The 20,112-nt window shown below is 53.3% G+C and overlaps 2 protein-coding genes across 2 annotated transcripts in view; both read left to right on the forward strand.

Moving 5' to 3' along the window:
* Positions 1-3,550: 3,550 nt before the first annotated feature.
* GPR108 (G protein-coupled receptor 108) lies at positions 3,551-6,054 on the forward strand. The gene is given in 14 exon segments (XM_045831355.1): positions 3,551-3,595; positions 3,895-3,919; positions 3,922-3,959; positions 4,025-4,128; positions 4,393-4,445; positions 4,448-4,529; positions 4,638-4,663; positions 4,666-4,709; positions 5,174-5,277; positions 5,341-5,434; positions 5,519-5,546; positions 5,549-5,631; positions 5,738-5,780; positions 6,020-6,054. Coding segments are annotated over 14 exon segments (804 nt in total).
* Positions 6,055-12,751: 6,697 nt separating this feature from the next.
* C3 (complement C3) overlaps positions 12,752-20,112 on the forward strand; it is a 33,485-nt gene continuing 26,124 nt past the window's right edge. Inside the window, exons 1-15 of the mRNA XM_045831006.1 lie at positions 12,752-12,910; positions 13,644-13,836; positions 14,323-14,485; positions 14,588-14,658; positions 16,185-16,279; positions 16,383-16,465; positions 16,552-16,642; positions 16,826-16,928; positions 17,044-17,170; positions 17,488-17,603; positions 17,699-17,848; positions 18,250-18,459; positions 18,572-18,778; positions 19,358-19,519; positions 19,905-20,034. Of these exons, the coding sequence (XP_045686962.1) occupies positions 12,837-12,910; positions 13,644-13,836; positions 14,323-14,485; positions 14,588-14,658; positions 16,185-16,279; positions 16,383-16,465; positions 16,552-16,642; positions 16,826-16,928; positions 17,044-17,170; positions 17,488-17,603; positions 17,699-17,848; positions 18,250-18,459; positions 18,572-18,778; positions 19,358-19,519; positions 19,905-20,034 (1,975 nt within the window). The 5' untranslated portion in view covers positions 12,752-12,836. The remainder of the gene's footprint in view (positions 12,911-13,643; positions 13,837-14,322; positions 14,486-14,587; positions 14,659-16,184; positions 16,280-16,382; positions 16,466-16,551; positions 16,643-16,825; positions 16,929-17,043; positions 17,171-17,487; positions 17,604-17,698; positions 17,849-18,249; positions 18,460-18,571; positions 18,779-19,357; positions 19,520-19,904; positions 20,035-20,112) is intronic.

Below are 20,112 nucleotides of genomic sequence, written 5' to 3' on the forward strand. Positions count from 1 at the left end.
ACCATCCAGGAGAGTCCTCGGGTGTTCTAGAACGGGGTCCTCTGGGCGCTCGTTGGAATCTTGGGGACTCAGAGATCTAAAAGTTGCCCGGGGGTTAAGGGCCAGATACCACAATAAATAACTGCTTTCAGGATGGTACTTACCCGGCGTGGGCACTTCCAGGTGCCCCAGGCTTTCTTCCTGGACTCTCAGAACAGAGCCTGGAGGACCCGGAGCCACTCTTCCCCTGCCTGAGATTGTTCTGGGGACACATCCTCCTGTTCTGTCATCCCTATGGAACTGATGGAGCTGTCCTAGATAAAGGGGTTCCTAGGCTCTTGGGGGATCTTTGTGCCAGAGCCCTAAGTCTGGGCTGGTGGGAAGAAGTGTGAACTGCCTCTGGTTCCTTGGTGTCTGTCAGGGGGAGAAGCGACCAGACATCCACCTGAACAGCTTTTCCTTTAAAACATTTTATTTATTTATTTATTTTTAGAGGGGAGGGAAGTAAAAAGGGAGAAACATCAATGTGTGGTTGCCTCTCGCGCGCCCCCTACTGGGGACCTGGCCTTGCAACCCAGGTCTGTGCCCCAACTGAGAATCAGACCCGGGACCCTTTGGCTCCGAGGAGGGTGCTCAATCCACTGAGCTACACCAGCTAGGGAAAAACAGCTTATTCTACACACCAAGGGCTCTCTGGAAACAGCTTCCTGCGGCTGGACCTTGAGGAGACTCCTGTGGTAAGGGACATTAAGGGGTTTGCTAGAGGAGGGTGAAGTGCACAAGTGTCCAAGCCCACCTCCCCCCAGTTCTGGATTTACATCCTAACTCTGCCTGTCATCATATGATCTTGGGCAAGTCCTTTGATCTCTCAGACCTTCAATTTCCTCATCTAGAACATGGGAATAATAATATCGCATGCAATATGTGTTAGGCACTGAGCTGGGGTCAGGGAGAGTGCATAGCAATGAACACGACAGCCCCAGGTTCCGCAGTCAAAATGAGTAGCTAGAATTGATTAAATGTCCATTTGCATCATGCAAAGCCGTTTCCATGGGTTTCCTTCCTTGTAGCAACTCTCAGGGTCGCTGTAAAAATTTTAATCCTGTAAAGCCAATTTTACAAGTGTTTACACAGGTTTAGAGGTATGTGGCTTGCTCAGAGTCAGAGCCTGCATGCAAATCCAGGTGTCCTGGATTTCACGGTCCAAAGCAGGAAACCATCAACATTATATTTGATTTTTAAAAATTATTTCTTTTGTCATCAACATTTTAATTGGGGAAAACAGGGCTGGGCTAGGTCCAGAGGAGCAGTGAAGGTCTCCCTGAGGAAGGGACATGCAAGGTGAGTGGCATAGGTTGGTTAGGAGTTAAAGCAAGAGGGTTGGGAGGTGTGGGCAGGATGGGTTGTAGGAAAATTAACTGAGTGAGTGGATGTTCAATGAATTCAAGGTTATGTTGAAAGAGGTGGCTTTTGTGGGTCCCTGCTAGAGTCCCTCACATTCTCCCCTTTACATTCTGCCTGCCAGGTGGGGTTCAGTCTGACCCTGGTTCAATCTGGCAGTTTGATCCTCCTCAGTGAGCAGAAGGTGTGGAGAGGCCAGGATGGTGGGGAATGGATCTGTCTTCTGCACCTGGAACCCAAAGTCCCTGTTCTTTCCCGGGGGTGGGAGGAGAGGGCCAGCAGAGACTCCCTTGCAGGGTGGGTAGGGAGGAGACAGGGTGGGACTGGATCAGTGGGAGGTGGTAACCAAGGCTCCCTCTTACCCACTCCCCAGACCCAGGGCCCCAACGACTGTCCTCTCCTTGTCACATCTCCACCCTCTCCTGTTTCTCTTCCTTATCAACACCAAGGACCTGCAATGAGTTGGGAGGCCAGGGGCTCCCCTAAAGACCCATCATCTGTATTCTCCTAGGTATAATACCCACATGAGCTGATCAGGTGTAATGAGAAGCCAGGTGAAAAGAACTCTACTACCGTTAGAAAGAAAGCCACATGCTGTTTAATTCCCCTTGAAGCCTTCTGATTATGGCATAGAGGAAGAGGGGATGGGATGCCCACGGAGTGATAGGGCCTCAGGGTGAAAGATCCAGACACAGTGGTATTGTGAGAGTTCAAACAATCATTCACACTTGTTGAATGCTCCCAGTGCACCAGGCAGCTCACCCTGAGAGCTTTACAGGTGTTAACTCATCCACTCCTTACTCTGTAATTGTACCCATACTGAAGATACGAAAACTGAGGCCTGAGAACTGGCGTTTGGACCTGGACATCCTAGCACAAGGGTCCAATTGGAGCTCTGTATATACAGAGATGTTGCCTCTCTATACATACAGCATTTTCTTTTTAAAATAAGGTAAAGTGAGTCATTGTCACAGGAAGCGTCAATATAATCTCTGGTGTAGGCAGTGCATGGATGGGGCAGCCATCTTGGTAGGTGGTGGCCAAATGCTGGAACTTTGTGACCACTGATTCAGCCCAAAGCTGGCCCCCAGGAAGGAGACCTAGAGGGCCCTAGGGGCCATTGCATTCCTTTGCACAGGTGACATGCCTGACCAGAGCCTTAAGCCCCATGGCCTCCTCTGTTCCCTGTCCCCCATCCTTACTCCAGGGTGCAGGTGCAAAAGTATGGGAGCAGAAGAAGCTCTTCATCTCTCCTGGGATCCCCCCAATTCGCTCTCTGAATCAGGGCTCCTAAAGCCAGACCACCAGGCTATCCCAAGGTGACAGTGGTGAAGCAGGCTGCCAGATGGGCAGGGAGGGGACAGATGGATTCCCCCCATTTTCTGCTGTTTCTCTGTCTCCCATCTCTAAACTCGTCCACTCATCCCCTGCAGGGACCACTACTATGCTCAACAAGACCAAGGCGAAACTGAGGACCAGTTTTAAAAAAAACTGGAGTGTCACAGGAGACCAGCAGGTTCTACTGGGGGCACAAACGGCACCAGGTGTCAGTCCCATGGAGTCAGACAGGACCTCGGTTCAGCAACCTCAGTACTTGAGTTCTGGCTGAGACAGAATTCAGAGCCAAGACTCAAACTATAAGAGAAAGTTTATTGAGAAAGTCACAGAGGTAGAAGAAGTGACCTGCAGAAGAAATGGGCTCAAGAAACAAGTGACAGCAAAAGAAGGGCTGTTGGAGCTTAGGGGAAAGAGAGCCAAGTACACTCGAAAAGATGCAAGCTGCACACTCTAGGGAGCAATAGTTCCCTATCTTCATCTTGTTTTAGCTCTTCATCTTGAGGGTTTTAAAGGCAGGGGTTTTAGGGGTGGTCTTGGGAGGATCTTAGTAGAATATTCATCAGCTTTCCAGGAGTGTCCTTTCAGGGTTGTGGTCCCTACTGATTCTTGGTGCCAGGGCAGGGGGTCATTAGTCAATGCAGCTGATCCTGAGGAAGCCGTGGTGTCACTTGTTTGGTTTTTCTGCTTTTCTGGGCCTGGAGCTGAAACACAACTGAGGCCTAGATGTTATCCCGAGGGGTTAATGCTTAAGGGTGTGGTGGTGCAGGGCCTGGTGGGAGTCGCATGAGGCCCCTCTCTGACCGCTCGTTCCTCCTGCAAGGGGGTCTACCACATGACTAGTGACAAGCCAGGGAAGGGTCCCAACTGCATGACAGTGGTATGAAAGGTCAAGGCGTCTAAATCACATGACTAGCAGTATGCTCAGGGAGGAAAGGCTACCCTGCGGGTTAGATCTTGTTTTCCCAGTTTTGCCCCTTGCTGGGCACCCGGGGCTTTCCGCCCTGGAGAGCTTATGTACCCGGGCCCTCATCCTTGTTCTGCTCACGGCTGTCTAACTGCCTCCCATAGTTTGGGGAAGCCAGGGCAGGAAAGAGACAGGCCTTGGGGCTTGGAGGGTAGTGAATGGAGACCTGGGCCAGTTGATGTTCAGTGGAGGTGCTCTCTCTCTCCCCTCAGGGCCTCAGTGCAAAGGACAAGGATCTGGGGGCCATTGCAACAATTCCCACAACTACAGCATGAGTGTCTGTGAGCGCCTGCAGCTCCCTTGTCACCCCAAGCTGTTGCCTCCATCTGCCCCACTACCCAGTTCCATGTGGTGATTGGCTTGAGTGCCAAGGAAGACCAATATAGCCTCAATTTCCACAACTGCTGTAGCTTGATGCTGGGGTAGGAGCAGCCATTGGACATCACAGATAGCCGATAGGAGGGCAGCAGGTTCACAGAGCTCTAACTACAGTTTAGGTATGCCACACTGAGTTTAGCTTTGTCAGGTCCTCCTGGCTGCTATGGTATGGAATGAAAGCTGATGTACCCATTTTAGAGGTGGGAAGACTGAGGCTCAGAGACTGGGAGTCGGCCAGCTAGAGAATAGGAGAGCTGGAGACTCCTGTGCATGGTTTTGTAGATCCAGAGCTAGCATGCAACTCCCCCCACCCACCTACTACCCCCTTCCTAGGTAATGGTCCAGGAGAAAAACCTTGAGGGCTTCCTGCAGGTGGTGGAAATTCCCCTTTCAAGCTGTCTATGGTCATGTCTGCCTGCTTCCTGGCTGCTGGCTTCTTCTGGGCATCTGTCTTCTGCAAGAACACATAATGCCCTTTCCCCGGGGGGTCCCCCACTTCCCTTCACTGCTTGCTCCCATCCCTTCCCCTGACAGATGCCTCCTTACCCCTTTCTGTCCCTGACCCCCCTGCCAGGTGCAACGTCTTCAAGATCCACTGACTCATGTGGCCCTGGCTTTCACCAAGAGTGTCTCGCTCCTCTTCCACAGTGTCAGAGCCTGAGCCTGGGCCTGGGTCTGGGGGCCGCCTGGGCTTCCTGGGTCCAGCAAGCAGCCTAAACAGGCCGCTCCTCAAATCTCTGCAGATCCTGGGCTTGGCAGTTCCATGTGCCCATCCATTTTATCATTGTTGCCAGCTGTCTATCCACTTCATCTGTCTACCTGTCCTTCTGTCCATCCGTGACTGTCTGCCTGACCGATTGTCTCACTGTTCATCCATCTAACTAGGGCCTCTCCTCCATTTCTGTGGCCGTGACTGCCCATCACTGCCCATCCCTTGGTCTAGCCATTACTGGACTGTGAGTGTCCACATCTGAGTCCACTCACCATCATGATAGTCGCCGTCAGTTCAGTTGGCTTTCTAGCCACCCATCTGAAAATGATTGTTCGTGCTCCTAAACCACCACCAACCACCTGTTAGAACCCCTGTCTGACTGTCCCTCTGTCTACCTCCAGATCGACTACTGCTTTATCAACAGCCAGGGCCACCCCATCAACGGCCTCACTGTCATGCACTACATCACACACAACAGTGACCTCTGCCGGGCAGGTGGCAGGCAGTGGAGGGAAGGGCTGGGTGCCCCATCTCACCACACCCCTCCCCAACCTCCAGGCTGAAGGAGCTTCATCACCATTGCCTTGATCAGTTCCAGCTGGTCCCTTGTCAAGTATGTTCTGTTCAGCAAGAAGATCTTTGGGATTATGATCCTGAAACAGGTCCTTCTAGGGCCCCGTGTGGGCAGCAGGTGGGTACGCCTGCACACAGGGGGCAGGCCCACCCACCCCATTCCTGCCCCACAGGTGCTGGCCAACATGGCCTGCATCATCATCAGTCCGGTGAGGAGGGCGTCAGCGACTATGGGCTTCTCTTTCTGGTGGATCGTATCTGTTGCGATGCCATCCTCTTGCCTGTGGTCGGTGAGGACTCTGCCCCTGCCCTCCACCAGGCCCAGACCCCGCCCCCACGGACATGGGTGGAGCCAGCACTGACTCTTCCCTGGGTCTCCCACTCCTTCCCAGGGCCATCGACATCTTCAGGGTGTATTTGGCACTGACGGGAAGGGTGAAGCCCTGCTCCCGAGGGTCTGCTGTGCTCCAGGCCCTTCCTGCTACCCCCTGGATGTCCCTTCCCTGTCCTCTGACTGCCCATCCTGCTTCTCTACCCCCTCACTGTCTCCTGGACATCCCCCTCCAGACGTTCTGCCCATGTCCTCCCTGTGCCCAGCTGGCCTCCACCCTCCTCCCATTGGTCCTGCCTCCAGCCCCATCCCCTAACTCCAGCTCTCTGTGCTCATGCATCCATGGCAGTGAACCTGGCCAGACTGAAGCTGTTTTAGCGTTACTGTACTGTGGTAGGAATGGCGTTTCCCTCGTGAGGAAAGTGTTGAGGGGAAGGACAGCCACCCATTGGCACACCCTCCCTAACTGCCCCCCCAAAATAATTTTTATCTGAGCCCCTCCACTCAGCTCTCTGCCTACTCTCTGTGGGCCCCACCCAGGCATCCCCAGTGGACCCTCTGATCTTACCAGGCCCTATGCCCACACATGTCCCTTGCAGGTCACCTGTTACATCTACTTCACATTGCCATCCTGCTGCGGGTGGCCATGCCTTTCTAGTAGCAGTGGCTGTCCCAGGTGAGCACAGAGGCCTCAGGTAGGGTGGAAAGAGGGTGGCCAGACAATGGAGGTTGGGGAGACAGGTATGTGCCTAATGCTTCACTCATCCCCCAACCTTGTCCCCCAGATCTTGCTCACCACAGGTTACAAGTTCCAGCAGGCAGGACCCAACCCACTCCCCCCCTCAAGTCAGTGTGAGCCCTGGGCCAGAGTGGACAGGGCTCTGGTGAGTAAGACCAGAGGCTCTGGGGTTGGATTGGGTGGAGGTGGGGTGGGTGGGGCCTGGCAACTCAGACCAGCTGGCAGTTCTGGGAGTGGAGTGGGGTGGGAACAGCTCTGGGAGCAGTGCCAGAAGGTTCAGAAAATGGATTTGGTGAGGACCCTGGGGACAGTGCCTGGCACCCTGACCTCCAGGATCACCTTGCTGTCTGCCTCTAGGATGATCCACTCTGGGTTCTGGGAAGGCCTTCCCAAAGTCAACTAAACAGCCAGTGGGCAGGAGCTTTGTGATCATCCCCCACCCCGCCTGCCCATCTCAGGCCATGCCTTTTCACCTTCCTGCTTTCTCCTCTGCTCACACATTCCTCACTCTGGCTTTTCTCCCACAGTGTGGGGGTTGAGAAGGAGGAGGGCCTGTGCGCATAAGGCACCAAATCCCTCAGGTGGTGATCCCAGAGCCCATTCAGAAGAAGATGGACAGCCCCCTATTCCCTGAAGTATGGGGGAGCCCTGTCCCCACCTGGGACCGTCCCCTGCTGGAAGCTATGCAGTAATGACCAGTTTGGCCCTGGCCAGGTGACTCGGTTGGTTGGAGCATTGCCCTGTACACCGAAGGGTTGAGGGTTCCATCCCCCATCAGGGCACATACCCAGTCTGGGGTTCATCCCCAGTCAGGGCGTGAAGCAGAGGCGACCTATAGATGTTTTTCTTAAAATCAATAAACATATCCTCAGGTAAGGATTTAAAAAAACATTAAAAATGATCAATCTGTTTTGCTGTCCTGGTTTCTTGCCTTTCTGGGGGTCGAGGTCTGACACAGGCTGTGTTACAACTTAGAAACCTGTATTATTCACTGGAAGGGCAGTTGCAGTACCCACACAATAACTTTCACACACAATAACTATGAATTGAGCAACTACTGTGAGTGAGCCCTATGCTGAGCACTGAGGACAGAGTGGTGGCCGAGACCCACCCAGTCCCCACATTCAAGGAGCTCACAGTCCCTGAGGGTAGGGAGGTTGGGAGAGGGACAGGGAGAGGGACATGCCATCAGACAGTTTCATCACAGGGCCCTGGCTCAGCCTGGGAAGGCAGGGAAGTGAATGGGGAAGTGCTGGGAGGGATGCTGGTCCAGATGAGGGAACAGCATGTGCAAAGGCTGGTGGTGAGGAAGAATGGTGCTTGAGAGACCCACAAGTGGCTCAGGTGACGAGTATAAGTAGTAGTAGCTATCCGTGGACCTTAACTTGTTACAAAGCTTATGAGGCACAGAGAGGCTGAGTAACTTGCCCAAGGTCACACAGCTAAGGAGTTAGTGGAGATTCAGGACTCAAAATGTCAGTGACCACACCTTGATCTTCCCTTATTTGCTGTGTGGCCCTGGATAAGTGGCTTAATCTCTGTTTCGTCACATGTAAAATAGGGGTCACTGAGTATCACATGTGGATGTATTTCTGGCTCAGTGCAATGCCCAGCAACACAGCCTGACCTTTCATGGACTGCCCAAACCTTGGGGAGTGACCTCAGGTTAGAGACAGACCTGTGCACACACCTGTGGACAGGCTCCCAAAATGTATTTCGTCCTTCCCACCCCAACCTCACCCTTAAAAAAAAAAAAGGATTTTATGTATTTATTTTAGAGAGAGGGGAAAGGAGGGAGAAAGAGAGTGAGAAGCACTGATAGCTGCCTCCGATGCTCCCATCCCCCAACTGGGGAACCTGGCCCACAACCCAGGCATGCACCCTGACCGGGAATCTAATTAGAGACCTTTTGGTTGGCAGGACGACACCCAACCCAGTGAGCTACACCAGCCAAGACCCAGCCTCTCCCTTTAATTAAAGCACCCAGGACTCCTTCTGAAGCTCTGAGAAACATTCCTCAGTGGGGACCCCTGGCATAGGACAGGGGTTAAGGAACCAGGCTGGGGTCAAGGCTTCCTGCAGGCGGAAACAAGTGTAACTGGTGCTCAGATGAATAAATAGCCCAGCCAGACAAGGAAGTGGGAAGACACTGCAGATTGAGGAAGTTATTTGAGCAAGGTAGAGGAGTCCAGAATAGCTTTCAAGTCCTACTGCAGGGTTGGCTGGGGCAAGTGGAAGGGCAAGAGCAGCTGGCAGAAACCTTAAAACAGGCAGACACACCTGGACTCTGTGCCAGGGACTGTTTGCACCAAGGAGGAGTTCGAAGCAAGGAGGGACATGGCCGTACAGGATCGGTGTTTTATCCACAGGAATGCCGGGGTAGGCAGAGTCACGGCTCCCTAGAAACATCCTCATCCTAATCCCCAGAGTCTGTGAATGTGTTACATGACATGACAAAAGACACTTTGCAGGTACGATAGTAAAGGATCTTTGAATGGGGGCTTATTCTGGATTATTCAGGTGGGCCCAGTGTCATCACAGGTCCTTATATGAGGGAGGCAGAAGGATGAGAGTCAGAGAATGGGACGTGAGGATGGAGACAGGCTGGAGTGATGTGCTTTGAAGATGCAGGAAGGAGCCATGAGCCAAAGAATGTAGGCAGCTTCCAGAAGCTGGAAAAGGCAGGGAACAGATTCTCCCCGAGAGCCTCCAGATGGAACTAGCCCTGCCAACGCCTTCATTTCAGACTTCTGCCCTCCAGAACTATAAGGTAATGAATAGATGTTGTTTTAAGCCACCACGCTTACAGGCATTTGTTACAGCAACAGTCAAAAAAATTCACACCGTCTAGGAGCACGAACTCTGGAGTCCAGCTGTCTGGGTTCAAATCCCAGGCTTTACCAACTAGAGGATCTTGGGCACATGGCCAAAGCCCTCAGTTTCTTCATTTGTAAAGTGGGGATAGAAGTAGCACCTAAGGCATGTGAAATAAACCAGATGAAATAGACAAGAAGCTGCCAGCTGAACCTTATGGAGACATTTGCCATTAGCAGCATGTGTTCGCACGTTATACGTCATAACTTTGTAAAGGAACACAAAGGTTTGCTTTGGGAAAAAATCCTTAGTTAATGTGGTAGAGATGAACTGGAAGGGGCGAGTCTACAGCAGGGAAGCCAGGGAACACAGGGGTGGAAAGAAGGGATGGGCTCAGAGAAACAGTCCAAGGGTTGGTGGGGGCTGGACACAGAGGGAGAGGGGGAAGGAGGGGGAGGAAGGGAGCAATTGCCGGCTGGGAGGCCTGTTGGGGCTGCCAGCGAAATCACGTGACAGAGAATAGGAGCAGGTGTCAGCAAGAGCATATGGTTCAAGCACATCCAGCGCTCGCCATGTGCAGGGTGCCACACTGAGCATTCTCCTTGCCTGATGCCACCTGCTTGTCACCCCAACATTTGGAGGGAGGTACCATGACTGAAAGTCCAGTGTACAGATCAGGAACACTCTGGAGAAGTCAAAACTAGAATGGAAACCTGCCTGCTGTGTCCTCCCAGGATGGGGGTCCCTGGTGCCCAGGCCACTGCTGAGTATGCATGAGGTCGTGGGGTGAAGGAGCCATAGGGCAGGCGGATTGATTCAGCCAGGTCAAGGTTACCTATGAGTTAATGAGTAATGAGTGGGATGGGGCAGGCAGGGAAAACCTGGCTGTGGGTCGTGGAGGGTGTAGCAAGGATCCTGTCTTGGAAGAGGGGGGCCAGGAGCGAGGGGGGCTTCTTGCTGTTTCCAGGCCTGGCAGTGCCTGTGTGGGGAAAGGGTGGGGCTGCAGCAGGGAGATAACTGCACCCAGGCAGGGGTGGGGTGGGAGAGGGGTACCCAGACTCCCCACCCAGAAGTCATTTCCACTTCCTTCTTCTTCTCTCCTTGTACACCAGCTAATGTCAGGCAAAGTACAGAGCACCCAGTTAAATTTGAATTTCAGATAAAAAACAGGTACTTTGTTAGTACAAGCATGTCTCAGAAGGCCCACTTACCATCTACCCAGGCAGCCTCGCCCTTCCTCCTTCCATGCCCACCCTCTGCGCCAGGTGGGCCTGCTAACTGGAAGTCCCCTACAAGGCATCTCCCCTACCCCTTCACTTCTGGTTTATCTTGCTCACCATCCCCCTCCCAAATTTCACACACAAAAGTCAAGAAGCATCTCTGCTCTCACCTCTGTCCCTCCCAGTGGGTGTCTTGCTGCACTTTCCCCTCCATCCCTTGGGTCTAGGGGCTTTGAGGCATCTCAGCTCCTTTCATTGTCCAGACAGCAGGAACTATCATCAGTCTCGCTATTCAGATGGATTCACTGAGGCTCTGAGAAAGGAGGAACCGAGCTTGCAAGGACAAAGACCAGGTTCAAGGTGTTCAAACCACAGAGCCTGACCATTTAAGGCTACCATGAAACCAGGAAATGGGGTGGGAGTTTGGGGGAATCATGGCAGGAAAATAAGGGCAGTATTAGGGGGTCTGGGGAGGTGGGGAATCCCAGCAGACACCCCCACCCCCCAGTTTCAGAAGTCTGATCCTGATTCCAGAGAATTAGCAGGTGTTTGCACTGACTCCTCTTCTAGAGAAGGGTGTTGCAATCACAGCACACAGAGGTTCAGGTTTGTTTTGTTTCTCCGCCTCCCCTGGGCACTCTGGGCACTGGGGCAAGGCCTGGGGGAGGGGAAAGAGCAGGAGCGTGATTTACAGGAACTCAAACCAGTTGTTGTTAACCCCTTCAATGGGGCTTTGGAAACCAGTCTTCCAGGAACTGGGATCCCCTACCCACTATGCGTAACCTCACCCTGCCCTCTACCCACTCTGCTCCCCCCACCCCTGATGCCCAAGCTTGCTGGGAATCAGACAGATGCATGTTAAAATGACAGAGGCAAAAATTCAGATTTGCCAACGTACTCTCATGGGAAGGGGAGAATCGACAGTTTCCTGAAAGGCTGACAATTGTGTATGTAAATCAGTACAGTTATGGAGGGGAATTCAGCGCTATCTAGTAAGATTTCCAATGCACACAGACTTCAGATAATCTCCTTCTCTTACGGTTACAACCCTGTGAAGTGGGCAGTGTGACAGCCCCGTCTCACATGGGGAAACTGGAGCGTTACACCACTAATAAGCGTCCGAGCTAGAAAGTGAGGCAGGCTCACAACTCGTGGGGTAAAGCTTGGTTTGAAAGCATGGAAGTCCGTCCATCTGTTGGAGGCCGGTGACGTTCACACAGTGTAGTGGGAGAAAGTCCTTATAAAAACAAGGAAGTTCTCTGGGCACTGGTAATCAACAGTCTTTAATTGTTTCCAAGAGGCAGGGTGTGACTCAGGGAGCCCAGGAAGAATTGTGTGCAGAACGTGTGAGCATTTGTGAGCACAATATCTCTGGCAATAAAAACATGGTACTTCATTACATGGTCAAGTTTGGGGCCAGGATGGCTGGTAACAGGCCCAAAAGGAAAGTTATCTTTTCCTTATATATCTATTTGTATCTTTTGGATGTTAAATCATATGAATATAATACCTATTTACATAAAAAATTAAATATTATTTTTAATAATAAAATCCTAAAAGGATGTTGATGTAAGACAGATACAAAAGCTAAAAATGGGGACTTTCCTCAAAGGTGACTTTTTAAACCATCATAGCTACGCAGGCATCCCAACAAGGGTAGGTGAAGGGAGCTCCAGGCTCCTGTTGCCCTAGAAAACATGCTCACCTGTACAGTGAACTCCTGTGCATACTTCAAAGCCCATGTGAAATGCCCCCTCCTCCAAGAAGCCTTGTCTGGTTTGCCAAGAAGCAGAGTTCTTCTACACTTGAGTTAACACTCCAAGGGGCTAGGAATGTCTGTGCTGAACTCTGTCCCCCATCCCTACCCCAGCACGGAAGACTCTGGAAGTGGGACTCTAACTGCCGGCATAGAGATGGATTCACAGAAGGGCGTGGTTAGTAAATTCAGGGACAAAACTGGCCTAGGGGCCAGGCCCAGATATCTGAGCTCAGTGGGGTGGGGGTCTCTGGCCCTCAGTGTTCCTTTGCTACAAAGAGGGTGCGACAGGGAAAGGGCCCTGTCCACTGGCTGGCCTTGCCCCTGAGGGAGGCCCTCAGGGCAGCGGGCAGTCGTGTTCTTGCTGAAGGAGAGCATGTCCTCGGGTTTCTTACCCCAGGAAATGCTGGCCCAGGGAATTGAAAAACTTAGGAAATGGTGTTGAGAAATCAGGGGCAGCCCCAGGGAGGGGAGAGGCCACAGGGAGCAGAGGGCTGGGCTGAGTGTAGGAAAGGCGGGAGCCAGATAAAAGGAGGACTCCAGAGGCCTTTGTTCACTCCTCCCTGCCTCTCCTTCTGTCCCTCAGTCCTTCTGTCCCTCAGTCCCTCTGTCCCTCCACTATCCCTGTACCATGGGGCCTGCCTCAGGTCCCAGCCTGCTGCTCCTGCTGCTGACCAGTCTCCCCCTGGCCCTGGGGGACCCCATGTGAGTAGTCACGATCCCACCCCAAACAAAGGGACTTCTGAGGTGGGCATTCGAGGTGGGTTCAGGTCCCTGTAAAATTCAGGCTCATTCGTGTGTCTGTGGGGGAGGAGTTAGTGGGTCGGAATGTCAATCAATGTCAATAACAGTTACTGCCTGTGACTTTGAAAGTGTAAGGTTGGCCGTTTGTGGGTTGAATGTTTATAACACTAGGGGTCTGTAGGTTTATGGTGCATGTGGTGTTCGGCGATTCTGTGGATGGGGCGGTCTGGGCTTCACAGGATTTGGAAGTTTGCAGTTTCGGCATTTGTAGAGATGTGGTGTGGGTTTCTGTCGGCTGGTGGTAGGGTGAGGGGTGGATTGGTTGTATTTATAGGCTCGAGGTGCTAGAGGTTTAGGTAGAGGCTTGGGTGCTCAAGATTTGAGGTCTAAAGGTTTGGTATATGTGAATCTGGGTATGTATCCTTTGTGGTGCCTGAGGTTCTGGGTGTTTAGGGACTTGGGGTTTAGTTTAGAGATAAGGGCTTCAGGAGTATATTTGTGGGTTCCCCAATTGTGTGTTTGGAAGTCTAGAGAATTGGGGACTTGCTGGTTCTGGTTTTGAGGTTCAGGGGCTGTTGGGCCCTGCAGCCCTCGAGCCATTGCCAATCACTGGATGCCCTCCAGGACCAGGGATTGGGGCAGAACGCTAACCCCGGTGAGGTGCCTGGGATAACTCCCTGCACTTCTCCCGCAGGTACTCCTTGATTACCCCCAACGTCCTCCAGTTGGAGAACGAGGAGACTGTGGTGTTGGAGGCCCACGATCCGCAAGGTGACGTTCAAGTAACAGTCAACATATACGACTTCCCAGCCAGGAAGCAGGTGCTTGTCACAGAGAGCACCGCGCTGAACGCTGCCAACAGTTACATGAGCACGGTCAACATCAAGGTGGGTGCGAACTGGAGCCCTGCCCTGCTGACGCCCCGCCCCTCTCTGGATCTCCTCCGCATTGGAGCCCCGCCTCTTATGAGCCCCTTCTCTTTCTCAGCCCCTTTCCCTCTTTGAGTCTCCTCCCTATTTGGGTCCCATCTTTTACTGGCCCCGCCCCTTCTGAGCCCCCACTCAGCCCCTTCCCTTCCAAGCCTGACCTCTCCTTCCTGAGCTCTTTCCTCTTTAAGCCCTTTCTTCCCTCAGAGCCCCTCTCCTCTCTGAGTCTCCTCCTCTCGCTGACCCCTAGCCTCTCTCTTGCCCTTGGCCCCTCTCTGAGTATCCCTAATCCCCAAACCTGGGCGAACCGAGAGGCCAGGAGTGATGGGGAGGCTCTGTGGTGAGGAGGGGTAGATGTGGACCCAGCCAAAGGCCTAGAGACTGGACAGTGGGCAAGGGGCCCTGGAGCAGACCTCTGCTGATGCCCATGCCCTGGTCTATGCCTAGATCCCCGCCAACAAGGAGTTAAGATCACAGAAGGGGAACAAGTTTGTGATTGTCCAGGCAGTCTTCGGTAACATTCAGGTGGAAAAGGTGGTGCTAGTCAGCCTTCAGAGCGGGTACCTCTTTATCCAGACAGACAAGACCATCTACACCCCAGGCTCCACAGGTAAGGGGCTGGTGGGTGGCTTAACGGCCAGGCCTGGGTCACTGGTGCGACCGGGGGGCAGAGCCTCACTGAGCCATCCCTTTCTCTCCTACCACCTCCTAGTCCTCTATCGAATCTTCACTGTTGACCACAAGCTGCTGCCCGTGGGCCGGACAGTTATCGTCAGCATTGAGGTACGAGCCAGCCAGGGCCCCAGACACACTTGGGCCAGAGACTCAGAGAGAAACAAAGAAAGAATTTGAGACAGAGAAAGAGACACTGGAAAAGTCGCAGCAGCAGAAACCCCAAAGCAAAGAAATATGTAGAGGCACAAACACAGAGGTCTGTAGATGGGCAGGGGCCCAGGGAGACGGCGTGGAGCAAAGCTTGTACCCTGGCTTCCGGCTCCAGATAAACCCCTGGTCCCTGTGACCCTGGCCAGGCCACTCACCTTCCGGAGCCTCAGTTTTCTCATTGGAAGAGTGGGATAATGACATAATTCTATGTAGTAGTCTGTTCCGCCTACTGCCGCCAGGAGGTGCCTGTGAGCTCCTGAGTCAGGTCCACTGCCACAGCCTTCCAGGGCTTCCACTTCCCTCCAGGTAAAAGCCCAAGTCCTCCTGTGGCCCACAAGGCCCTGCAGGACCTGCCACCATCCCCTCCCTCCCCTCACCTCCTCCCTCTCTCTCCCTCACTCACTCGGCTGCTCCATCCAGCCACACGGCCCTGCTGGCCGTTCCTCTGACACAGGAGTCAGGGTCCTGCCCCAGGGCCTTTGTACTGACTGTTCCCTCTGCTTAGAAAACTCTGTTCCTCCAAATAGCCACACCACTTGCCCCTCATCTCCTTTGAAATTTTGCTTAAATGTCAGCAATGTCCCGATTTCACAATGAGGCCGTTCTGAGCACCCTGTAAAATTGCAGCCTGCCCCCCACCCCACCACATGCACTCCTCCCTCCTCCCGTCCTGCCGTCCTTTCAGCATCCTATAAATTGGATGTATTCGTTTATTAATTGTCCCCTCCACCAGCCTCTGTGGGACCTAAATTCCCTAGGGGAAGGAGTTTTTAATGCATTTGTTCAGGGCCTTCTTTCCTGAGCTCCACAGAGTGCTTGGCCTGTGCTGGGGCTTTAATAAAAACGGGCCGGAAGGGAAGAGGCAGGGAAGGGGAAAGGACTGAGGAGGTGAAATGCTACCTGTGCCGACAGGAGTGCATCAGCCTGTTGTCCCAATTGCCAAGAGAAGCCAGAAAACCAGATTTTTATGTAATGTCTCCTGGTGTTTAAAAAAAAAAAAGAAATAATATGTGTACATGAAATTTGCTATTTTTGTAGATCAAAAACTTGAATGTAGGTGATTGTGTATGGCTTAGGACAAATCAAATGCTTAGCCCAGTGTCCTGCCCCCAAAATTCCAATGATTCTTAATAATCAGGGGACACTCATCATAATGGGCTCCTGATTACATGAACAATGTCCCAAACTGGTGATGTAGTGGCTGTATTTATCTCCGAGAGGCTAAGTAACCTGCTCAAGGTCACACAGCTTGTAGGTGACATGGTGGGATTTGAGCCCAGGCTGACAAACCCAGGTCCATCTTCTTAAACACTGCTTCTGCAGATGTGACACAGACAGTGTCAGACAGAGAGGGACAGGAGAGCCAAGGGGCTAAGCCTGGTCTCTGAAAAGCCACCCCCCCCACCCCCGCTTTCTATCTACAGACCCCCGATGGCGTTCCTGTCAAGAGGGACTCCTTTTCTTCTCACAACCAGTTTGGCATCTTGTCCTTGACTTGGAATATCCCAGAGCTGGTCAAGTACGTCAGGTCGTCCTGGAGGGGGGTTGGGGCTCTCCTATCCAAGAAGAAGAAGTGGGGGGCTGCCAGGTGTGGCCAGATCACTCACCTGCCTTCCCCACAGCATGGGGCAGTGGAAGATACTAGCCCACTATGAAGATTCCCCTCAGCAGGTCTTCTCCACTGAGTTTGAAGTGAAGGAATATGGTAAGAGGAGGAGGAAGCCAGGTAGGGGGCCCCATAACACTGGGCCCAGCACTGGGTCCTCCACCTGTGCCTTCTCTCTCCACCAGTGCTGCCCAGTTTTGAGGTCCTAGTGGAGCCTGCAGAGAAATTCTACTACATTGATGACCCCAAAGGCCTGGAAGTCACCATTACGGCCAGGTGAGAGGTCAGATGGGGACCCGGTTAGGGGTCAGGTGAGAGACCAGGTGAAGGACTGAGTAAGGGCCAGTTGAGGGTGAGGTGAGTGGCTGGAGATTCTGAGTCCTCACCATGGCCAGTGGAGTTTAGGGGGAGGCTCATCTTTTCTGGAGGGGAGACTCTGACACTCTCCTCACTGCACAGGTTCTTGTACGGGAAGAATGTGGAGGGAACAGCCTTTGTCATCTTTGGGGTCCAGGATGGTGACCAGAGGATTTCACTGTCCCAGTCACTCACCCGTATTGTGGTACCTGCTAGAGGCCCCCCTGAGCTTCCTCCACTCTGACCTCCTCCCTCTCCCTCTCCTGATCCCCTCCCCACCTGGGCCCTTGCCCTCTCTGAGCCTTCATGTCTTACCCCAGATCGCAGATGGCACTGGGGAGGCTGTGCTGAAGCGAGAGGTCCTGCTGGGTGGGGTGCAGCCCTCCCGAGAGGACGCCCTAGTGGGAAAGTCATTGTACGTGTCCGTCACCGTCATCCTAAGCTCAGGTGAGGCCTGGGCTGAGGGTGCAGGCTCAGTGCCACCCTACAGTCCAGTCTGAGGAGTGAGGCACAGTCTGAGGAGGAGGCCCAGAGTGAAGGTGGGGTCCATGTGAGGCACAAAACCCAGGCTGACAGAGGAGGCCCTCAGTGAAGGTGTAAGACCCTGTTGGAGGGAGGTGGCCCAGAATGAAGGTGGGGTCAGTCTGATGGGGAAGCCCATTCTGAGAAGGGAGGGCCAGTATGAAGGCAGGGTCCAATCTGAGGGGGGAGGCCTGGTCCTGAGGGGTAGCCCAGGAGCCCACTCTCACAGCTGGCCCCCTCAGGCAGCGACATGGTGGAGGCAGAGCGCAGTGGGATCCCCATCGTGACCTCCCCCTACCAGATCCACTTCACCAAGACGCCTAGGTTCTTCAAACCTGCCATGCCCTTCGACCTCATGGTGAGACCCGGGGCAGGGTTACCCACCCCCACTCCTGAGCACTGGCCACACTGCTGGGTTTGCTGAACCCCCTCCACCTATCCCTGCACCCACAGGTGTTTGTGACGAACCCTGATGGCTCCCCTGCCCGCCGCATCCCTGTGGCAACTCAGAACTCCGCCCAGGGGCAGGCTCTAACCCAGGACGATGGTGTGGCCAAGCTGATCATCAACACACAGAAGAACGCACAGCCCCTGACTATCACCGTGAGTCTGCACCAACCTCCGAACCCCATACCAGGGAAACAGAGGACTTAACTACACGGCAGGGTCCTAGTGTTTGTACAAAGGAATCTTGTCACATTCACAGTGGGGTCCTTTCATTTGCATAAATGGGTCTTGCCATTCACATAGAGTTGTTTCATTTGCGTAGAGGGGTTCTTGTGTGCAGAGTGGCATCTTGCCATTTGCAAAGATGTCTTATAAGGACCTTTCTGATGACATTGGACCCACCTGGATAACCTCAAATAGTCCCCCCATGTCCAGATCCTTAACTCAATCCCATCTGTAAAGTCCTCTTGTCATCTAAGGTTCCATAATCCCAGGTCCTGGGCATCAGGACATGGGCATCTCCAGTCCACTGACATGCTCCCTCTCTCCCTGCTCAGGTGCGCACAGTGAAGAAGGACCTCCCAGAGGAGCGACAGGCCACTAATAAAATGCAGGCCCTACCCTACAGTACCATGGGCAACTCCAACAACTACCTGCACCTCTCTGTTCCCCGTGTGGAGCTCAAGCCAGGGGACACGCTCAATGTCAACTTTCACCTGCGAATGGACCCTGGCCTGGATGCCAAGATCAGATACTATACCTACCTGGTCCGTGGCTTCCTAGAACCCCCAGGTCTCCCTCCCCCTCACTTCTCCAGTATCCCAGATGCCCCCCCTACCCTCCCACCTTCCCAATCCTCATGCCAACCTGTCCCCCCAGATCATGAACAAGGGGATGCTGTTGAAGGTGGGACGCCAGGAGCGAGAGGCCGGCCAGGACCTGGTAGTGCTGCCTCTGACCATCACGCCAGACTTTATTCCTTCCTTCCGCCTGGTGGCCTATTACACGCTGATTGGCAACAATGGCCAGAGGGAAGTGGTAGCCGATTCTGTGTGGGTGGATGTCAAGGACTCGTGTGTGGGCAACGTAAGTGTCGCTGAGTCCCTCTGTGCCCACCTTAGGACTCTACCTGGCCATTGCTTTCTCTGTCTCTGCCTCTCTCCATCCTTCAGAATCCATTTCTCTCCACTGTTTGTAGAGTTCCTGCCTCTCTCTTCTTTTTTCCATCTTGTTTTCTTCCCTGTTTTAGTCTCAGTAGCTCTCTTGCTTCCAGTTTTCTGTTTTCTTTAAATTTTTATTTATTTATTTTTAGCAAGAGAGGAAGGGAAGGAGAAAGAGAGGGAGAGAAACATCAATGTGTGGTTACCTCTTACACGTCCTGTACTGGGGACCTGGCCCACAACCCAGGCATGTGCCCGACTGCGAGTCGAACTGATGACCCTTTGGTTTGCAGGCCTGCACTCAATCCACTGAGCCACACCAGCCAGGGAGTTTTCTCTTTTCTTGACATTGTACCTGACATTGGTTCTGCACACCTCTCTTCTCTCTCTGTCTTCACCTTTCTCTCCTTCCAGACCAGGCTAGGACCCCCTCTGTCCTTGACCAGCGAAGGCTGGGGCCTTCCTGGGCTGACTTCTCCTTCCTGCCTCTACAACCTCCTCACAGCTGGTGGTGAAAAATGCCCTGAAGGATGGAAGGCAGCAGCATCTACCTGGACAACAGATATCACTCAAGATCGAGGGTAACCAGGGGGCTCGAGTAGGGCTGGTCGCAGTGGACAAGGGCGTGTTTGTGCTGAATAAGAAGAACAGGCTGACTCAGAATAAGGTATGCTCCCACATCGCTGAGGTTGGGTGAAGATGGCAGAGGCAAAGAGATGGCTCTGGGTGGAGGTGGGAATGGCTCTGGGGAGAACCAATGATGTGGAGGTGGGTGTGGATTGAGTGTAGAGGTCAAAATGGACACGGACACGGGGATGGGTTGAAGTTGAAGTTGCAGATAGAAACGTGGATGGACATGGGTCTAAGTTGGGGATGGTCATGGCAAGGGGCCCAGCTCTGAGTCCAGCAGCAGCACACTCCAGATTGTGCACTGTGGAGTGTCTGGGGACTGGGGTGAGGACACAGGTGAGGTTGGGTGGGTGTGCTGGAGAGCTGGTGCAGGCACTGCTTGCCTGGCCTCAGCCTGCCCTTGACCCTTGCCCACCCCACAGATCTGGGACACAGTGGAGAAGGCAGACATTGGCTGCACACCGGGCAGTGGAAAGAACTTTGCCGGTGTCTTTACCGATGCAGGGCTGGCCTTCATGACCAACAAAGGCCTGGAGACAGAGCAGAGGTCAGGTGAGTCTTCGGCCAATGGACATCCAGAGAGGGGCAGCACTTCTACCCCCAGATGGGATCCGAGGACCCTGAGTTCAA

This window comes from Phyllostomus hastatus, unplaced genomic scaffold (genome assembly GCF_019186645.2).
Source record: "Phyllostomus hastatus isolate PE091 unplaced genomic scaffold, TTU_PhHast_1.1 phas_contig_159, whole genome shotgun sequence".
In the NCBI taxonomy this organism is placed as follows: domain Eukaryota; kingdom Metazoa; phylum Chordata; class Mammalia; order Chiroptera; family Phyllostomidae; genus Phyllostomus; species Phyllostomus hastatus.